At 34.2% G+C, this 20571-nt stretch overlaps 1 protein-coding gene across 1 annotated transcript; it reads right to left on the reverse strand.

The window, feature by feature from the left end:
• Window positions 1-2756: 2756 nt before the first annotated feature.
• Window positions 2757-13965, reverse strand: LOC104607001 (polyamine oxidase 5). Its single transcript, XM_010272488.3, has 10 exons — window positions 13429-13965; window positions 11570-11685; window positions 11388-11476; window positions 11068-11181; window positions 10529-10616; window positions 10269-10354; window positions 10058-10160; window positions 6483-6580; window positions 4193-4622; window positions 2757-3206 (listed from the first exon to the last, which is right to left on the reverse strand). The coding sequence occupies exons 1-10, from the start codon at window positions 13466-13468 to the stop codon at window positions 2892-2894; spliced, it is 1479 nt and encodes a 492-aa protein (XP_010270790.1). The 5' UTR covers window positions 13469-13965; the 3' UTR covers window positions 2757-2891.
• Between the last annotated feature and the right edge of the window lie 6606 nt (window positions 13966-20571).

Below are 20571 nucleotides of genomic sequence, written 5' to 3' on the forward strand. Positions count from 1 at the left end.
CATGAGAGAATGGTTTGGATGTGGAAGACCAAATTCCTAACCTTGTCCCTAATCTAGTGCGGAATAAGATTAAATCCACCTTCCTTCCGTCATCCTCTAGAGGTGATAATTAAAATGATTTGGAGGCTTGACCCTAAGGGGAACTTCTCTATTAGATCAGCCTATAATGAGGCATGTGTAGTTGGTAGAGGGTCGTTTGAGCCTAATTTGACTATTAGTAGAGTGCGGCAACTTAATGTTCCTCCAAAGATTAAGACATTTATGTTATTATTGCTTCATTATAGATTCCCAACTAGAGCTTTTCTCCTATTGAGGGGAATGAACATTGATGAAACTTGTATTTTTTGGGGAGAGGTGGAGGATCTTGATCATGTGTTTAAAAATTGTATCATTACTAAGCAAGTGTGGTCAATCATCAGCCTTATGATTTCGGGTCCTAAAGAGAGTGATGCTTCTATTTTAGATTGGTGGAAATGTTTTATCAAAATAGTGAAATCAAATTTACTTAAAAATTGTAGCCTTATGCTTTGGATGTTGTGGAAAAATAGAAATAACAAAATCTTCAACAACAAATGTCTTTCTCTACTTATTTTAGTTGTGTGGGTTAAATTTATTTTCTAAGATTAGTTGTTAATCCTCAGTCGACTCCCTCTATTGCTAAGTGTTGGAGAGACATAAGGTGGAAATTCCCCAAAATGGGTGATATCAAAAGTCAATTTTGATGCTTCCTAGAATGAGGATGGGGCTTACTCTATTGCTTGCATTGCTAGAAATCATTTTGGGAAAGTGCTTGTTGTCAAAGCCTATTTTATTGGGGTCAATCAATCTTGTAGAAGCTTGGGCAACTTGGGAAGCCCATATTGCTCTCAATTTCAGGAATTATCTATTTTGTAAGAAAGGTGATTCATTGTTGATGATCTTGTGCCTCAATAACCAATTTATTTCATTTTATAGGCAATTTACATATTTTCTTTTTATTACATATATATTCTTTTTAATATGAGCCTTAATTTTTTAAAATTTTATTTTTATTATATATCTATACCTTTGTTTATCTAAGAGTTAATTAATATCTACATACATTAAAATTATTTGCAATGTTTTATGCATTAACGGTACAATTTATTTATTTTATAGCAATTTTATATTTATATCCATTTGTTTATCTTAAAATCAATCATATTTTTTATGGTAATAGTTTACTTAAATAAAATTATCCATTTATTTAATTAATTTGCACATTTCATAGTTTTTTTCCTTTATATACAAAAAATCAAAACTATTTTTTATTTCATTGTATATTTTTCAAATATATCTTTTCTTTCATTTGTATATTTTATTTTTTATCAAACTATGTTATTTTTATTGTGATACTTTTTTTTAATTTTATTTTACATTTATAACCCTTTTTACCAAAAAAAATAACTTTACTTGATTTATGAATATTTTAGATTTTTTTAATATAATCCAACTTATAAATGATGAAGAATTAAAGCTAGTAAAAGGGGAGGGGATTATATTGGAGTGAATGTGAGCGAGCCAAAGTGAAACAGAACCCCCCTTACACAACAAAGGTGCCGGGGGCAGACCGGGTTGGGGGTCCATGGACGAAGCCCTCAGGCCAAAGCAAATTTGTTTGTACAAGGGCATTTTTATTTATTATAATTAGATTTGGAGAAAAGAAACCCTATTATAAAATATACATTTAGCAAGGGAAAAATAAATGGCATCTTTTATTTAAAAAAAATATATATATGTTATGAATTTTTTTCAGTAGAAATTGGCTTATTTTATTTATAAACAACTAAATAATCAATTTTCTTAAATTTTAACAAGTACTATAACTAGGATAATATTTCTTTATTTTACTTTTCGGTGTTAATGCTTTTTGTATGAGAATGAGACTTGACCCTCACCAATTTGAGACACAGGACGGTGAGGCATATGCATGTCAAAAATAGAGGCAATAGAAGAGGGTCAAGGTGCCTGAGGGCAGGAGTTTTGGCTCCACCTCACCTTGATGCATGCAGCTCAACGCCTCGCCTGAGTGCCTCCTAAAACTATTCCAATAAGTGGTTTGATTTGCATGATTCTTAGAAGATAGTCTCAAATGATTGGATTCATGCTCTAATAGGCTTTGATCTTTTTATTATTAGGTCAAGGATTGTTCCAAGATGAAAATAGTCCAAATTAACGACGTCACCAATCGGTCTTGAATCAGATGGATAATTAATTTAGATTCACGCAAAATGGATATATGCCTAATTTCAATATCTCATCCACTAGGCATCTCTAAAACTGTAAGTGGACATAATAAGACATAAAATGGGAATTAAAACAGGGCAGCCCCCAGGCTCCCACCAATGTGTGGGGCCTAAGGAGGGAGAGAGAGGCTGTTTACAAGATTTGAACCACCGTTGATTCTGATCCAATATTCCAGGTTGCATTTGAACCTGTTTGAGAGATGTTGCTTAGTAAGGGCATGTTTATGAAGCTTTAACCAGACCCCACAATTTGACTTTAATTGTAACAAATTTATGATTATATGATATACATTCACCAACTTGAGGGATGTAATTGTAATTAAACATATTTAGTGAATAATATTATGTACCCAGCTGCTTGCTAGGTGTGAGAAACTTGATATAATCTCAACCGAGCAGAGCAGAACAGTGGGATTTTCTCTTCCTTAGCTTACGGTTAGAGCATTTTTCTTCTTTCTTTCCCTTGTTAGTATCTTAACAGGTTACAAGAAGTGAAAGGAAATCCTTCTGACATGAGCTTCTCTTGAATTCTTCAGTTATTGACACTTCATGAGCAAACAATTATCCTTGATACAAAACGAAGAGGAAATGTATGGGCTTTGTGAATTGAAAGAGATTCCAATTAGCTTACATCCTTGAGATTTGGAGTGGAACTGTGGTTTCAATAGTTTCATCCCTCAAAGAAATCAGCTGGAGGAGTTCCAACTTACCTAGGTTCTTCAGTAGATGCCTGCGGCAGTCTCCAGCAGCATACACTCCAGCTGAATAAGCTCCATGTACTGACCCTGCATGCTCCATACTCACAGCCTCCCCAGCAAAAAATAGGTTACCTACAGGTGCTTGAAGCCTCTGATACAAATCCTCAGGTTGGCCAACCACGTCATAAGAGTAGGAACCAAGAGAGTTGGGATCAGTTCCCCAACGTGATACAAGATACTGCACCTGCAAATCAAAATTGATGATTGAACAAAAGATTCTAGCTTCAAATACAGCTCCTTAAGTAGGGTTACAGATTGACAATGTGATATTCTTGAGTGACCGCCCCCTTTTTTATTTTTGTATTTTAGATATTGTACAAATAAGAACAAGAGGAGCATGAACCATGTAATAAAACAGTGTCACATGGTTAACGAGTATAAACCATGTACAACAATGTATACAAGGCCTCCCTGCACAGCAAATAGACCACCACATCGGCTGCCTCTCCATCCTTCCAATGACCAATCAAGGGGATAGCCTTTTCTTCAATCTGTTGCACTCCTTCCAAAAGCACCAACATAACAATAAAGAGAACAAATTCCACAATATATGACATTGGCTACCAAAACCCCTTAATGGCAATGAAGAGAACCAGATAATCTTTGAGTATACAATTATAACTGATACAACCAAACGTCACAAATATTTATGGAAGAGGTTAATTCAGCAAAAAGAACAAATGACAAATTTGAAGCTTTACAAACAACAAAGTTATCATCCAGCTTCTTTTCTCTTAACCTGAGATTTAATCCAATTTCATAATCTTATCTACCATTGAGTCCACATAAAGAAGTAGATTATAGATGGGGCATTGAACTTTTGTTTCCAATTGAAAAATCATCTGAATTTAATACGTTGTTTTTCTTTTTTTTTTGGAGTAATTAGGTGGGTAACATAGACTTCTCATAAAAGGAGGAAAACATTTTCTCCACAGCTTTTCCTATGAGCAGACTTCTTTGCAAATAACTAATCCAAACACAGTTGAGTCATAACATTTCATCATACCTTTAGACAATTTATTATGATGAATAGCATCATTCTATGCAACTCTGAAAGAATTCTTTTATTTCAGAATATAATTTTGATAAAAAGAGATGATTCTCCTAAACAAAAATGTCCCATATGTAGGAAGAAAATTATAGATAAGTACTGAATTTCATAGCGCTTACCGGCTCTGTTGCTTCAGGAAGCATCTTCTTGAGCTGTAACATCGCAAAATTAACTGTAGCCTCATCAGATAACTTCTCCATGTCATATGCAAACCTTCCAGCAGCCATATAGACAAGCACAGGGTGACCGGTAGCTTTGTGAAGATTTAGAAAATAGCCACAAGCATAAGATGTTGATGCAACAACACCCAACAGTTCCACGTTTGGCCAGAATACTGTGTCAAAGCACAATGCAATTTTATTCTCAATGCCAACACCCAATTCAGAAATTGCATCAACCTTCCACTGGGGTAACCTTGGCTCAAATTCAATTAGATTGGCTTTGAGAACCCCAAGGGGTACAGTTATGACAGCAGCATCTGCAACAAAGTTTCTCCCATCCTCAACAGTGACCAACACTTTACTATGGCAATCAGCAATCTTCTTAACCCTTCATCAAGATTTATAAAATAATTAGAATTTACAGAATGAATAAGAACAAAAGCTGACTGCTAGTAATGATTAGTACAATAGACCAATGCTCAATGCTTTTTCCTCTTGTAAATGTTTGTGCTTTTGAACTTGCATAAATCAGTTAGATTTTTAAATCCAAATTTCTTGTAAAAGATAATTGTAACAGAATTTGTGTTCCTATTCATGTATAAAGGGACAAGGAAAAATTTTTTCTAGATCCAAATTCCCAGTAGAACACAATAACATAACAGGCACAGAAATATATTCAGAAGAACGAAACAGTGTAGATAACTATCAGAAATTAGGCTATACCTGTGAAAGAAAATGGGTTGTTACTGAGTCCTCAAACTTTACCCCACTGTATTCATTTTTTTTTCCCTATATGTAGATGGTATCCTTCTAGGGGTGGCAATTTTGACCCCAACCCATCTGACCCACCCATACCCACCCACTTTAGTAAAGGGTCATTATGGGTTGAGTGACCCATTTGGGTCAAGGAAAAAGGGTCAGGGTGGAGTTGGGTTGAGGGTACCCATGGGTCGAAATTAACACTAGTCATCTACCAAATTAGCTTTTAGGGTTTGAAGCAAGTGTTAAAAAAAGAAGCTGGAAAATTTTGAGGAACTTTCAGTCACTAATCTTGTCGTCGCCGGTATGTCCATCCCGATTTTGTTCTTCTTCCTCTTCTCATCGCCACTGCCGGTATCAGATATCAGTTTCAAATCTATTATTCTACCTTTCCTCCTCCTCCCCTCTTCTTCTTATTATTCTTATCGCCGCCGGTGGCCAATACCACCGATCTAGATTTCAGATCTACTTCCTCCTTCCCTCTTCTTCTTACTCTTTTTATCGCCGTCTCTGGTACCACCGATTAGGTCTTCTGATTCTTACTTCTCCCCTCTTCTTATTCTGGCATTGGGCCAGATCTAGGATGGCATGGCCGCCAATTACAGAAACCAGAGCAGAGGCGATTTTTTTTGCAATTTTTACATTTTTATTATATATTAAAATTGCATCATTTTCTTTATTTTTTGGTATTATCTGAAGTATATGATCGTTTTGATTTTTTTATATTTGAATTGTTTTCTGTAATTTATTATTTTTTGTTGAAATATATAAATTTTGAAAATTTTATGATTTCAGGTATTTTACACAATTCTTGTTTTATCTTTTTTGTTGAAATATATTTATTTTGAATTTTTATCAATTTATGTATTTTATGTAATTTCTATTTTTGTGAAATATATATTTTAAATTTTCCTTGTTTCTGCAATTTGTATTGTTTTTTCTGTGAGTTTTTGTTTTTTTTTTTTTGCTAATTTTGTGTTTTTATTATTTCTTTGTATTTTTGTCTTTTTCTGTAATTTTTTTATATTTATAGATTTATTTGGTATAATATTTATATTTTCTTAATATTTGCATTGGGTTAATGGGTCATATGGGTGGGTCAGGGTGAAGGTGGGTTGTAACCCACTAATACCCAATAAATATGGTGGCAATGGGTCAATGGGTCAATATGGGTGGGTTGGTACTCAACCCACACCCAACCCAACCCACCCATTTGCCACCCCTATATCCTACTTTGTGGCATACAAGGAAAAGCAATAAATGCAAATAGAGAATATGCAAACCCTTAATGTTCCAAATATTTTACATGCATACAAAAGATTGCTGAGAGAGGATATGAATTAAACTGGGATATGTTTTAACAATGAGGAAACCTTGATTTGTTAGCAGAAAGAGAAATCTTCCACAAAAAGCAAATATTTCATACAGATCAAGCTACAGAACACCTCTGTTATATAACCAAGATTTTTTTCTCCTAAGTCAAGCATACCTGTGATTCAAGCATATATCGATATCTTTTGCCAAAGCCTTTATTACAGGGTAATAACCTTGTTTCATTAGTCCATGACCACCAGAAGGAACATTTTCCTGCATCAAATTTGCCAAAATATACTCAACCAAGTTACCTGCTAGATAAATAAACCAACATCGACTTTAAGAATATACTAATATTCTACTTCTACCAAACAGAAACCAACACAAATGTCTGAAGTTTCTATAAACTAACAAAGTAGAAAAATATTGAACTTCACTTTTTATATATTAAAAAGAAACACCTGAAGAATGATATACTTAAGTTATTTATTTGTTCAATAGGCATGGTCAAAAAAAAAAAAACAATTTCCAGTAATTTGAGTGTGTTTCATCAAATATTATCTTTCTGGTTTTAATTTTTTTTATTGGAAGCGGTAACTTCATTAACAGTATTAAGTACAACTGTCAACCCCTAAACAGGTATTGAGTCCCCAGTAATCTTTATTACAAAACTGCCCAGAACATACCCTCCCTCACAGTCCCTTGTTTTAAATTCCCAATTCTTTTTATTAGCAAACATCATTTTAAACAAAAACAATAATTTTTTAAAACACATAACTATTGAGGTTTTCTTTCATAAAAAGAGGTAGCACAAGGACTAAAATGTTTTTGCTTTTTACTTGATATTTAAATGTGTAAGTCCATCATCTCAAGCATCACGAGATCACAAGACTGTTAAAAAAAATAGGAATGAGGTCATCTTAGGGTCTCAAGAAATGAGCTATCTCTCTGGTGGCAATGTAATTTTAGATTTTTTTGTTTTATTTGTATACTGATTAAAAAGTAGAAGCTCTACCAATTGAATCAAGTAGGAAAGCTTACTAGACAAGCCTACATATCTATATTCTGAGAAATATTTACCATCTGAAAAGTGGAAAAAATGGAGTCTTTGTCTAACATGCATGCAATGGTGCAATTATCTAAGTTTCACCCTTTTAGATACTTCTTCAGATTTATTGCTGATACTAACTAGCAGTTACAAAGTTGTATAATTGTATCCATTTTTCCTGATAATATGCACCGATCAGATATATCATGGCCAATTCCTCAAAAAAAATGGTGTCTTCCACTATGGAATCTAATAAGTGAGATTTTGAGTAAGTGCTTACATAATCTTCTTCTGTCCAAAAAAAAATGATTCATCGAAATAATGAATCACCCATTCCATTGATATGGGCACATCTGAGATCACCAACGTTCAGGAGTTCCTCTATTGAATCCTTCTTCTTCTTATTGTTACTGGGTATCTCATTCATACACATCTTCTCTTTGTTTCCTAAGCCTCTAGTGTGTTAAAGATGATAGTGCTCGAAAAGATCAAATCTTTGATGAGTCCATTATGTATGATGGACTATTGAAAACTTCTAGACAGATATCCTAAATCTGAACTGAATTATTTCCGGTTAGCACAGAAGAATCCTTCTGCCAAACTGAATATAGTTATCAATACAGTTGCAGACTGATAGCTTGGCAACAAGGTCCTCCATGAATGCCTCGTTTGGCTAGATCCAGCCTTTGATTATATTGAATTTGAAATATTAATACAGCATACAGTGTACTTTGTGCATCATATCACCTCATATATGGTAACAAAAGCTTGTTACCATTTACTCTTTATAACAGTTTAACTGCCATAGTTTGAGGACTACAACCTGAAGCAAAAAAGCAAGCTATCTAATTTTATAGTAAACAAGGGTAGAAAATAGAAGCTTAGCCCTCCTTTGCCCCCCCCCCCCTGCTCTGAGCAGTTGCTCCTCTATTCTTCTCCCTTCATCCACCCCCCCTCTCTCTCTAAATAAAGAGATCCTTTCTTTTTCCCTTTCTCCCCTTTTCCTCCAAGTCTTTGTGCATGTCTGTAAAAATCTGGGGCTTACATGACATTGTTATTCTTGTAATAGAACCCACTTTTAATCCTTTATAATCAAAGTCACCTTTTATAAAAAAACAACAATAATAATTTTGAAATGTAATCTTTTCAGCAAATGTTATTTTTTCCAATTGTTGGTTGTAAATTTTCTTTGTATGTTTAATCATGCAATTGCAATGCTATGTTTTTAAAATTTATCTCAATAACTTGCCATGTTAAATATGTTCAGTTTTTTTTCTTTTCTTTATTTATTTTTGATGATTAACCCAATTCAAAATTATCCCAGTATCCCACATGTATTGCAGTTCTGACCAAGTTGTGTACTAGCCACCCAAAGTTAATGTTCCAACTTTTAGTAATTTCCCCCAAAGAATGGCTTCTTTCATCCAGGTGAGAAATTCCATTAACTGAGAAATGAGAGGAATATGTGGGGACCAAAATGTTTTCCACTAATGATATCCTTAGAGGATGGTCTTGGGTGGCTGCATCATTGACATCCAGGTAAAGTCCACAACCAATTTAGAAGTCACCAGGTCACAACCACATAAAGCTGAATTTTCATGGTTGTTCAATAGGGAACCCAGGACCTTCAGGTATTGGTAGGGTGTTTCCAAAATGAGCATGGCACCATAATAGCATTATACTCACGACCAATAGGCCAAAGTGGCTTGGTGACAGATAAAACAAGAGCAATTTTACATGGGATGAGAGTGGCTAAAGCACTCAACTTGGAGAATATACTAGTGGAACTCAATTCAAGGCTAGTAGTAGAATGGGTAAAGAACAACAGTGAAGGGACTGGAAAGCCAAACAAGGGATGAACAACACAGATTTTTATAGGGCTAAATTGTGATACGAGTAAATCTAACCACAGATCAGTGAGATTGGTATGGGTGCACAGCCTATATAATTTATTCATTCTTATGAGCTTAATAAAACTTGTACAGTTATGTATAGAGAGAGAGAGAGAGAAAACCATATGGCTACATGGAAGATTCCCCAATTAACAGATGCACCCCAAAAATAATGTTAATCTATTAAGCCATATGTAACTTTTTGGTGCTTCTCTGTTTTTCTTTTTTTATTCTAATAGGCCTAAGTCTTTTTATTTGTTTATTCTAGCAGCCACCCTACTAAGGGCCTTCTTGTAATTTTGCATTCAATTATGATTAGAACTAATAAAACACAATTATGGGGCTGGGAGGCTGTTACATTTCTCTTCTCTCAAAACCCTATTTTTTTCTCATCTCTCTTCCTTGTGATCTGAATCTTCTCTTATTTTCTATCTATTTTTTCTTAATTGAAAAAGGAGATTCTTCCTTTTCTGTTTTAGCCACTATTTTTCCTCAGCCTACCCCAAAACTATATCAGAAGCATTATCAAAACCTCAATGGAGGGATGCTATGAGAACTGAAATGGAAGCATTGCTTAAGAACAATAAATGGAAGATTGTCGACTAGCTTGAGAGGAAGGAACCAATTGGTTGTCAATGGGTGTATACCATTAAGTGTTATGCAGATGACACTATTGAACGGTATAAGGTGAGACTTACAACTAAGGGGCAAACATAAAAGATCCAGCTACCTAAATCTATGATGAACTACTAGAAAGAAGACTCCCTACTCAGATAACAACAACATTAACAACTCAGAGATGCCACGTACCTGATCCCAGGTCTTTAGTGAGATCATATCAGCATCCGCAGCAAACCAAGCTTCCATTCTGCATATGTACCACTGCATGACTTCATGTGCAAGTCCTTCTTGTCTACAAAAAGGATATTAGTGTGCATCAGTAAAATCAATTTCTCCCACATCTGGATTAGGAAATAGAAAAAAGTGAAGGCATGGGGCACATTTAATTATTTCTCCGGACCTTAAATGTGGATGCCTATCCAAAACAATTGAAATGGCCTGAAGAATGGACATGTCTTCACTATGTTCATCCCTTACTTTCTCCGTCTGGAGTGCTCAAGAAATTCATCATTAATTTGTTAATAGCTATTGAAGCACAATCAAAGTTGTAGCATAACAAGTGGATATAAAATTTAATTTAAAGTAAAGAGGTTTTTTGAGAAAAGGTATAGAAAAGTAACTTGTTAACATAACAAGTTAATTTAAAGTAAATATGTAAACCTCTTTGAGAATTTTCTTGAATATCTCTCCAACTTCAATGACCAGCTGTTGAGGAATTTGATGGCCATCCACATCAAAAAGCACAAAACTGCAATACCATACCCAGATGTGAGATTGGTGATGCTTCAAACGTTATCATATGGCATGACTAGGGTTAGCGAACAGTGAAGCTATATTTAGGGTTATTTATATAAACCAGCAGGAATAGCAAGTTATACACATTTATTAATAATAAAGAAATAAATAGGACAGAGGCAAGAAATTTGGGCTAGGTCAAGGAAAAAACAATCCCAACCCAACTAAAAATATAAAAATAAAATAAAGTTCTCATTAAGTAGCCACTCCAAAGAAAAAAAAAAAAGAAAAAGAAAAAAATAAAATAAGGTAATGGGTTTCTGGAAGAGTCAGGTTAATAATTTCAGAAATTAGTCTATCCCATGTAAAATAAATGAGAATACTGATTTGATCAGCTGTCTCTGGGATGTAAAATCTATGACTGAGAAATGGACAATAAGCATGAAAGGTGTGACAAAACTTACCTTTCTAGATCATGGTCATATAACACAGAGTTATCACCACTAGTGCGGTACAGTGGAAGTCCTAGACAACGTATCAGTGGTGCCAAGGAATTCTCATTGCAAACACCATGTAACCTGAATCAATCAAAATTTAGAATACATATATAGAGAAAACAACTTTTTTTTCTTGTTTTTCTTCGTCTTTTATGTCTTTTCCTTACTGCAACATGGACATGAATGCATATATATATATATATATATATATATATATATATGATGGCCAGAAAGAGACATTTCTAAGGTTGACAGCACAAGTAGTAACAAAAGAAATATGAACTTGCCATGATGCCCCCATGTCAACAGGGCAACCAAATGAGTAGTCAGTATGAATACGACCACCAAGTCTATCCCGTGATTCTAGCAAGAGAACCTATACATGATTAGAACATTAAGTCAGTTAAGAAAGTGGAAAAAATAAACCCGATCACCTAGAAGAGACACATATGAGGTGGAAAACAGTCACCTTAAAAGATGCATTAAAGAGAGAACGAGCAGCTGCTATTCCCGAAATCCCACCACCTATTACAATGACCGAAGGAGAGGAAAGTTGTTGCCTCTCAAGAAGTGAGACAAAAGTTCCTAAAGATAGGAAAACTAAATATCTTAAGATTTCATGCTTGAATAAAATTGATCTAAAAGAATAAGATACAAACAAATAAAGAATAGAAGTTAAATGAAACAGAGAACTTATAACCAATACAGCACATACCAAAATTCAATTTTTTTTGTCATTTATTTTAATCGGGAAAAATACAAAGTGAACTCATTGTATGGATATTGAAAGAAGATTTAGCCACAAGTTCGTTAATAGTACAACTGTATAACTAGCCCGCAATCAATAAGTGGTTTAGTGATAGATAAATTATGAAACATGAGAGAAACTCTGGAGTCAAGATATATATATTTCATAGAGTCATCTTCGTAAATACTAAATGTCATAATTAACTAACTATTCTCTTGTATATAATTTTGTTTATAAATAAAAAGAGAATTATAAGCTGACATTTAATGGATTGGTAGTGAAATTTTCTCCTAAACAAATTTGTTTCTGGTGACCTCTTTGAAACTGAAGGTTCTTGGATGAGAAGTTGCATAGATAGGTTAAAAATTGTGATATGAATAAAAAGATGTGTAGGAAGTAAGTTCAACCTCCTCATGTTTGCCAAGAGTCAAAATGTCTGTGCTACGTGGCAACCCTTGTTCCTGTCATCCATTAGATTAGGGACCCCATGGATGGCTCATAAGTTCAAACTGAGTAACCTTATTATTCCATCATGTATTGCCCTTTTACTAGTAATACTGTCTTTAGAAGTTTCAAATGTAATGCCCAGAGTACTTCATTTTGTATATGATACAGTATGCTATTGGCATAAAATAAGCCAGATGAAGAGGGAAAAGACAGTTGTGCTTGAGCATTTTTAGCTATATTCTTCATAATCGGTTCCGTATCCAACTTGTATACTTAGGGCACCATTTTATCCAACTTTGACGAAAAAGTAAAATTTCCAATAAAAAAGTACTAAAGGCATCACCAAAAATACCAATCTAAGAAAGCTGCCAAAGATGCATCTACCATTCTTCTAAAAGACCAGTAAAATTAATCACCCAAAAGAAAAACTTTTTGAGGAATCAAGGGGGAGGCTAGAGAAAATAAAAAAGAAAAGACAAACTATTCCTAATAAACAAACATTAATGGCAAGAACAAACAAATGGCTAGCATTCTTAATAAAACAGAAGATAAGAATTCTGATAAATAAATACTAATATCAAGATGGAACCATTAATATAAAAACCGAAAAGGAACAAACAAAAGGCTGGCATTCTTAAAAAATAAACATTCATATCAAGATTCTGATAAAACAGAACATGGAAATTCACCATTTCTACAGTTGTTACTATTGCCTTTCTACATTTTTCTACTCTGGTAGTTGAAAGTAGTTGCTTCAGGGAATAGGGGACGACAAGTCTACAACATTTTTCAAGCATTGACCAAAAAAGATTTTTAAAAGAAAAAAAGCCAATAATGTTCTAATACAAATCAAATAAACTCTACAATTCCGATAATTATAACAAATGTGCATCTTCCATATTTCTCCAAGCACTAGCCAAGATAATCAAGTAACCTTCTTAGAAACAATTCCCACAGAACAAGCCCATGTGTGCTACAGCCATAGAAATAGGAAAGAGAACGAAAAAAAAAAACAATACGAGTGTCCAAACAAACTAGATCAAAACAATCCCGATAGTAGTAGATACATCACGCATTAAATCACAAAACACGAAGATCCAATATCCAAAATCGGAAGAAAAACTTCAACTAACCATCAACCAAACCGTTGCAGACCGATTCCTTGGGCTTCATTATAAAAACCAGAAAACAGCAAAGATTGAAAAGCGTTCAAGGGTGTATAGGAATCAAGAAATTAGAAACTAACTGGAAGGAATGATAAAGGATAAAGATCAGAAGGCCGGCAACAAAGTTGCTGGAATTCGACGAACAACGCAGCTTATCAAACCAGCTCATACGTGAAATTAGTCAGTTCTTCAAAAATTAAAGAGACTAGGACGAGAAGACACGAGAACGGCAAAATGGAGGAGTTGGGTTTTGGCTTCACAGATCGATGGGTTCCTCTTCCGTCTCTGAAACTCCCTTTTAACAACCAGAGACCCCCCCGCGAGTTGCCTCTCAAGTCTCCAACCGAACGAGAATTTTCTCAATTGGACGAAAGTGCCATTCCTTCTCACTCTCCAACCAACCCATTATGTAAGGGTATATTCGGCATCTGGAAAAGGTTTATTTATTGTGGAACTTTCTTGTAGGATTCGCCTTCCTGTGTAAAATGACCGGAGATACCCTTCCTTTTATGGGTATTTTAGTCTTTTCACCTGATAAGTGGTACACCGCACCTCTTATGTCGGCTTGGAGCGGTGGGAAGGCATGAAATGCCCTTCACTTTTCAACAAATAACTCACGTTTGGCACTGTGCTGAGCATGAACTGATGTGAGGGCACTTTTGTCTTTTAGTGAAGAGATTTTCTCGGATCTGGACCTTTTGTTGTAGGGACTGTTTGGACTCTTGCGACAAGTTGAAAGGAGACCAACCTGGATTTTCCGTATTACACGTGGATCTTACATGGGTTTTGGTTAAAACAAATCTCGGGTAGCCCAATCACTCAATCAGTGCAGTCTAAGCAAACAAGCTCGTCAATTTGATTACGTGGAGTCAGACCCCTCCGTCCAAGGCCGCTAAACGTGAGTGGGACCCAGGAAGAAACAGGGGTACCGTTACGAATTTCTGTTCGGGTTTTCGGGATTTATTCAACGTTGTCTGTCTGGATCGGACGGGAGAAGATGGTTCAACCGATGAAGGGTGATCAAATGAGTTTTCTAGGACGAGATCGGCTTCCGTCAGGGCAAACTCGTGCCCACACTTCTAGGACCTGGTTATTTGCCGAGTCTCATGGACTGAATTATCTAATTGGTTAATTAACTAGTAAGACCATGATTCAGCGAGATTTACAATTTTTTGTTTCGTCTATTTGGAAATGGATTTTCTCTTCCATCATGTCATAAATCAAAGAATAAAAATGTAAGATAGATAATAATAATATATATAATTGTTGTATATTTATTATATTAAATAAAATAAATGTTATAAATGAGAATTATTTACTACTAATAACAGAAATGGCTAAAAATAAGAAGAAACAGAAATATCAAATGATTCATAAATCCACCAGCCGAATCATCTATACTATGGCCATGTTTGGGAGTAGACATATTCATGGGTTAGGCTCGGGTTTGACTTTTGTCAAAATTCTAATGGGCCCGAGCCCAAGACAATGTAAAATTGGGCCCGAAGCCCAGCCCATGAATTGGTCTATTTGAGAGTGATCATGTTAAAAATAAATGCTTATCGAATAAGTGCTTAAAAACAATTGTTTATTCCAATAAGCACTTATTTGCATTTGGCACCCAACTTTTTCAAGTGCTTATCTATACTACCTATAAAAGAGCGAATGTCCCTTCTTTCTAGAATTTTCATTGGACATTTTTCTATCCCCCTTGTTTAAACATACAATGGGCATAAAGAGGGCATATATGTCATTTACTCTCATTTTAGAAGCTGCCCACTTATAACTGCTCAAAAATTGTCTATGAATTATAAATAGTTTTGTCTTAGAGATACTACCACGTGCAAATGCACGTAGTAGTTTTAAAACTAGTATAGATAAGCACTTTCTAGAATTTTCATTGGACATTTTTCTATCCCCCTTGTTTAAACATACAATGGGCATAAAAGAGGGCATATATGTCATTTACTCTCATTTTAGAAGCTGCCCACTTATAACTGCTCAAAAACTATCTATGAATTATAAATAGTTTTGTCTTAGAGATACTACCACGTGCAAATGTGTGCAAATGCATGTAGTAGTTTACTAGTTTTAAAAAATAAGCACTTATTTCATATTGGGCATTTGGTAGTCTTTTTTCTCCAATAATCACTTAAATAAGCATTTATAACTATTTTGTCCTTCATTTTCTTTCAAATTTTCAAAATATATCCCTATGAACTTTTATTATATTACTTTTATAAAAACACTTTTATGAAAGTACTTTTACGAAAGCACTTTTATAAAAATAACTTTATGAAAAGTACTTTTATACGAAAACACTTTTATGAAAGCATTTTTATAACAGTACTTTTATAAAATTACTTTTATGAAAGTACTTTTATAAAAAGCATTTTTACAAAAGTACATTTATGAAAGTACTTTTATAAAATTCAACTAGGGATAATTTTGGAAGAAAAAAATTGAGTAAGTGCTTATTGTTAAAAAAAAGCTAGGAATTTGGGCTTAAAAAATAAGCCCTTATTTTAAAATAAGCACTTATTTCAGGCTTATTTCCCAAACATCAATAAGTGCTTAATGGTATGGTCCCGGCCCAAATAAGCACTTATTTTTAAGCAAACCCAAACATGGCCTATATTATATAGTGACATAGGCTACATCAGCAGCCCTCTCCTTCTCCCATTCCCCCTTATCTTTCTCCCTTACCCCTTCCCAACCCTTTCATGTAGCCAAGTGGTAACTCTCAAGTCCCACTCCATCTCTCTCTCTCTCTCTCTCTCTCTCTCTCTCTCATGTTCCCAATCACTTTAGCCAATCCCCTTCTAAAATTTCTCCTAAACCATCTCTCCCACCTAAAACACCTCTTATTTAAATGCTCAATAAACCATCTAAAAACCAAAAACATGGTTAAATTAATTTGCCAAATATTTTTATATTTTCAATAATTACTACTATTATTGAATATTATTCAGTAAATATCAACACCCAAACTATAATCTTTCATAATTTTGGTAAATTGGAAAATTTAATTACTAAAAGTTAATTGTTGAAAATTGTTTATTTTGAAAAATTAATTTCATAAATTTTTGAAAATTAATTATTGAAATCAATAATTATTGGAAAACTAATAATTAATTAAGTTTTCATTGGAAATTTTATTTCAATAAATACAAATTAATTTTTTACATTTTCACTAATTTTATCAAAATCAGTAATTTTTTAGCAATAAGTAGTTATCGATATTATCAGTAATTTTGGTCAATTTATTAAAATTTAATGATGTTATCAGATAATAATTAAATTTTTTCAGTAATTTGTCAATGGAAAATTAATTTGAATAAATATAAATTTACTTTTTATATTTTCAGTAATTTTGATATTTACTATAATTTTTTAGCATTAATTAGTGTTTTTGATAATTTAATTTAGTGGAGGTTAAATTATAAAACTTCCAAGTATTCAAATAAATAATTGGAAATTTTAAAAGTTTTCATAGGTATTGAATACTACGTTTATAATTACCATAATTATTGGAACTATATTTATGGGTTTGGGGGATGACCCCCCCCCCTCCAAGTAGGAATGGCAATGGGTCATAATCCCTGTCCCAACCCCAAGTTTTAAATTAATCACCGTCTTTGACTCCGATCCCCATTGGAAAAAAAATTTAGTCTACATCCCTGGTCCCTAATGAGGAAGCCCCATCAAGGATTTAAATCCCCAAATTTTTTAATTAAAGGTTTGTTTTCAAAAAGGTATTTATTTAAAAAAAGGAAAAATTAAAATGCAAATAATAATTTAAATATATTTAGATATAATATAATATAAATAATATTATAAATAACATAAATAATATTATATATTTAATACTATATATATATAATCAGGGTTGGTCGGGGTGTGGACTTCACTCCCTATCCCCTTCCCCAATTAGGTATTCCTATTAATCTCATCTCTATACCCATCATCGCCTGGTTGGGGAGGTTGGGTACTCGACGGGGATGGAGAAATTACTATCCCTACCCCTGCATTGTGTAGCCCCATAGAGCAATAAGTTTTAAACCCAATAAGTCCTAACATCTTTTTCCCATGCATTACACAGGGGGGCTACTAGCCTTATGAGATCTAATTTAAAATAATTCTACTATTATGACTTTTACTCTACATAAAGCAATAAGTTTTAAGCCCAATAAGTCCTAAATATTTTTTTTTCTTGTGCGATGCAAGGGGCACTAGCCTTATGAGATCTGATCCAAAAAAATTCTATCATTATGACTTTTACGCTTTGACTACTATCTCTCTTTTTTCTCTATGCTTGAGATATCTTTATGGCCTATAAAATGACAATTTAATTTAGACATCTTATAACAAAATATTACATGTAAATTAGGAGAAAATTAATATAAAAAAACATTTTACCAAAATAAATGAGAACACATTGGAAATGTAGATCCTATTGATAATCAAGACCATGGTTTTAAAAATTGGACCAAAAACGAAATTTATTTTGACCATTGGTTCTTATATCAAATGACCCAACCATTTGGTCCGAACTCCAATCGCACAATTTTGGAGTTCAACCAATCCGACCATCTAATCTAGTCTAGTTTTAAAACCATAATCAATACACAAAATGCATATCCAAAAGAAGATCTTGATAATCAACACTATTGTGATCCCAAACTCTATGTGATAGGGTTAAATTGACAAATTTGTTGAGTTGATCCAGGTCATTGACAATCCTAGATAAATGTTAGATTTGAGCATACAATAATATCAAGAGGTTTTTATAGTTCAATCCACCTTTAGGGTGGAGCTAAGATTTCTAGGGATGGAGTAAATCCTGTCCATGGATTGATGTCAAATTCACGGATAGGATGTGGTTTATAGGGGGGCCTACTAGTAGACTAAGAGGGGGTGCAATTTCAGATTCAATAATCGGTGCATATTAATATGATTAATTAATAATCTATTCTTTATTTATAGGTATAGGTATGCATATATTAGAAAAATGAGAGAAAGGAATCGGTTTTAAAACTTTTAAAATATTTGTGTATCAATCTATCCATACATATCGGGATGTAGTATACCGATAAAATACACTTGGTACGATACTTTTAAGGGTGTATTACTATATGGTATATATTTGTATGGTCAAGATCTTTTGCACTATTTTACAATACACTACACCATGGTTTTTAAAATCAACCCGGAGATCGAACCGATCAAGGGTCCTGTTACTGGGTCGAATGGTTGGCCTATTTTGACAAAAAAATTAAAAAAAAAATGAAAACCGGTCAAAACCGCTAGAATGGTTAACTGCATGGGTCAACGGTTTGCTGACCAAAATCAATGGTTTTTATAGAAAATCCGGTTTTAGGGAAAACCGAAACCAATCACCTGACCGGTTTCCAGTTTTTTCGGTCCGATCATCTAGTCCGGTCCGGTTTTGTAAACCATGCACTACACTTCCATTCTCTTAACCTTATTACACGTGTCTACACAAGTGCACATGCGTAAGTGATACATGTCACTGTAACAGACAAAGAGTAGACAAGAAAAGTGCAAGCGTGCAACCCAAAAAGTGTAGTAAATCAATAACTCCCTAGCCAATGGTAAGTGAATCCACCTTGGTGGTTGTGGCACCATACTTAGGCCCTGTTTAAGAACACTTTTAATAAGTACTTCTTTTAAAAAGTACTTCATTTAAGACACGGGACCACACATTAAGTGGTTTTTAAGTACTTATGGGTGTTTGGTAAAAAAGTGAGGAAAAAGTACTTTTTTTAAAAGTACTTCTTTTAAAAAGTGATTTCAAGTTGGCTTTTTTTTAAGTACTTCTTGAAGAAGTACTTCTCCAAAATGTTAGGACGAACCAGTCCCTGACAAATTTGTATAGTGACTAAAATATCCCCGCAAGGTTATACCTCTCCCTTCTCCACTCATTCGATCCTCAAACCCTAGCAGCAGCGGCGCACCAGTTGCAGGTCCACCTGCGACGATCAGCGGTGAGGAACCTTAGCTGGTGGACCTACCGTTTAGCCTCTTTCCTCTATGCTTTGAAGTCAGATCTCTGAAACATAGCTCGTAGCTCAATCTCAGATCTCTGAAACAAAGTTCGTAGCTCGATCTCAGATCTCTGAAATAGAGCTCATAGCCCGATCTCAGATCTCTGAAACAGAGCTCGATCTAGTCGCCACCGCCGCTCAGGTGTCAAAGAACCGAAAGAGAGATGTTTAGCCACCGCTAGTTCCCTTTTGGAGAGGAAGATGAACAGTGTCTTGTTCATGGTTCAGTGGTTATAGAAGAACAAAAACAAAGGTGAAGAAGAAGAAAAGGAGAGAGAGAGAGAGAGAGAGAGAGAGAGAGAGACAGAGAGAGAGGGAGAGAAAGACTAAGGAGAGGTTGTCGACGCTCTCTATCGCTTGAAGGGAGAATAGGGGAGTTGCAGCGGCAACAACCTTCCCCTGTTCATCATCATTTTATTATTATTATTATTATTATTATTATTATTATTATTATTATTATTATTATTATTATTACTATTAAAAAGTATTGTATATATGTATGAGAGAAGTGAGGGCTAAAATTGTCATTTGAATAAATATAAGTACTTATGGGGAAAGTAGCTTACCAAACATTCCCACCCCAATAAGTACTTAAAAACATAATAAGTGATTTGAAAAAGTGGGTTACCAAATAGCCTAAAGGGTTTCTAAAACAAGTACTTCTAAGAAGTACTTCTTTTAACAAGTACTTAATCATCAAACAGGGCCTTAATGATAGAAGTCTCCATCGATCTTGAGCCCAAGAGTCGACAAAACTTCCACAGTTTCTCTTTGGTGGGCCCCTATAGTCTCTCTTTTCAATGGACTCAGAGAAGACAAAATTTGCACAGTTGTTTAACCAGACTCGTCATCTTATGATCAGATGCATGGGTCTCAGACCGGGCTGGATGGTTGAACCAATTATCCAGGATAGGGTAGACTTTTTAAGGGACTGTTTGATAATAGCTGAAGTAGCTAAATTGAAAAATTTATTAATTTGTCTTTTAGTGAATAAGATTTCAAATCTTTCATGGATGAAGCTGAAGTTACGCTAATATATCAT

Source organism: Nelumbo nucifera, chromosome 4, assembly GCF_055504915.1.
Source record: "Nelumbo nucifera cultivar China Antique chromosome 4, China Antique-T2T, whole genome shotgun sequence".
Classification (NCBI taxonomy): domain Eukaryota; kingdom Viridiplantae; phylum Streptophyta; class Magnoliopsida; order Proteales; family Nelumbonaceae; genus Nelumbo; species Nelumbo nucifera.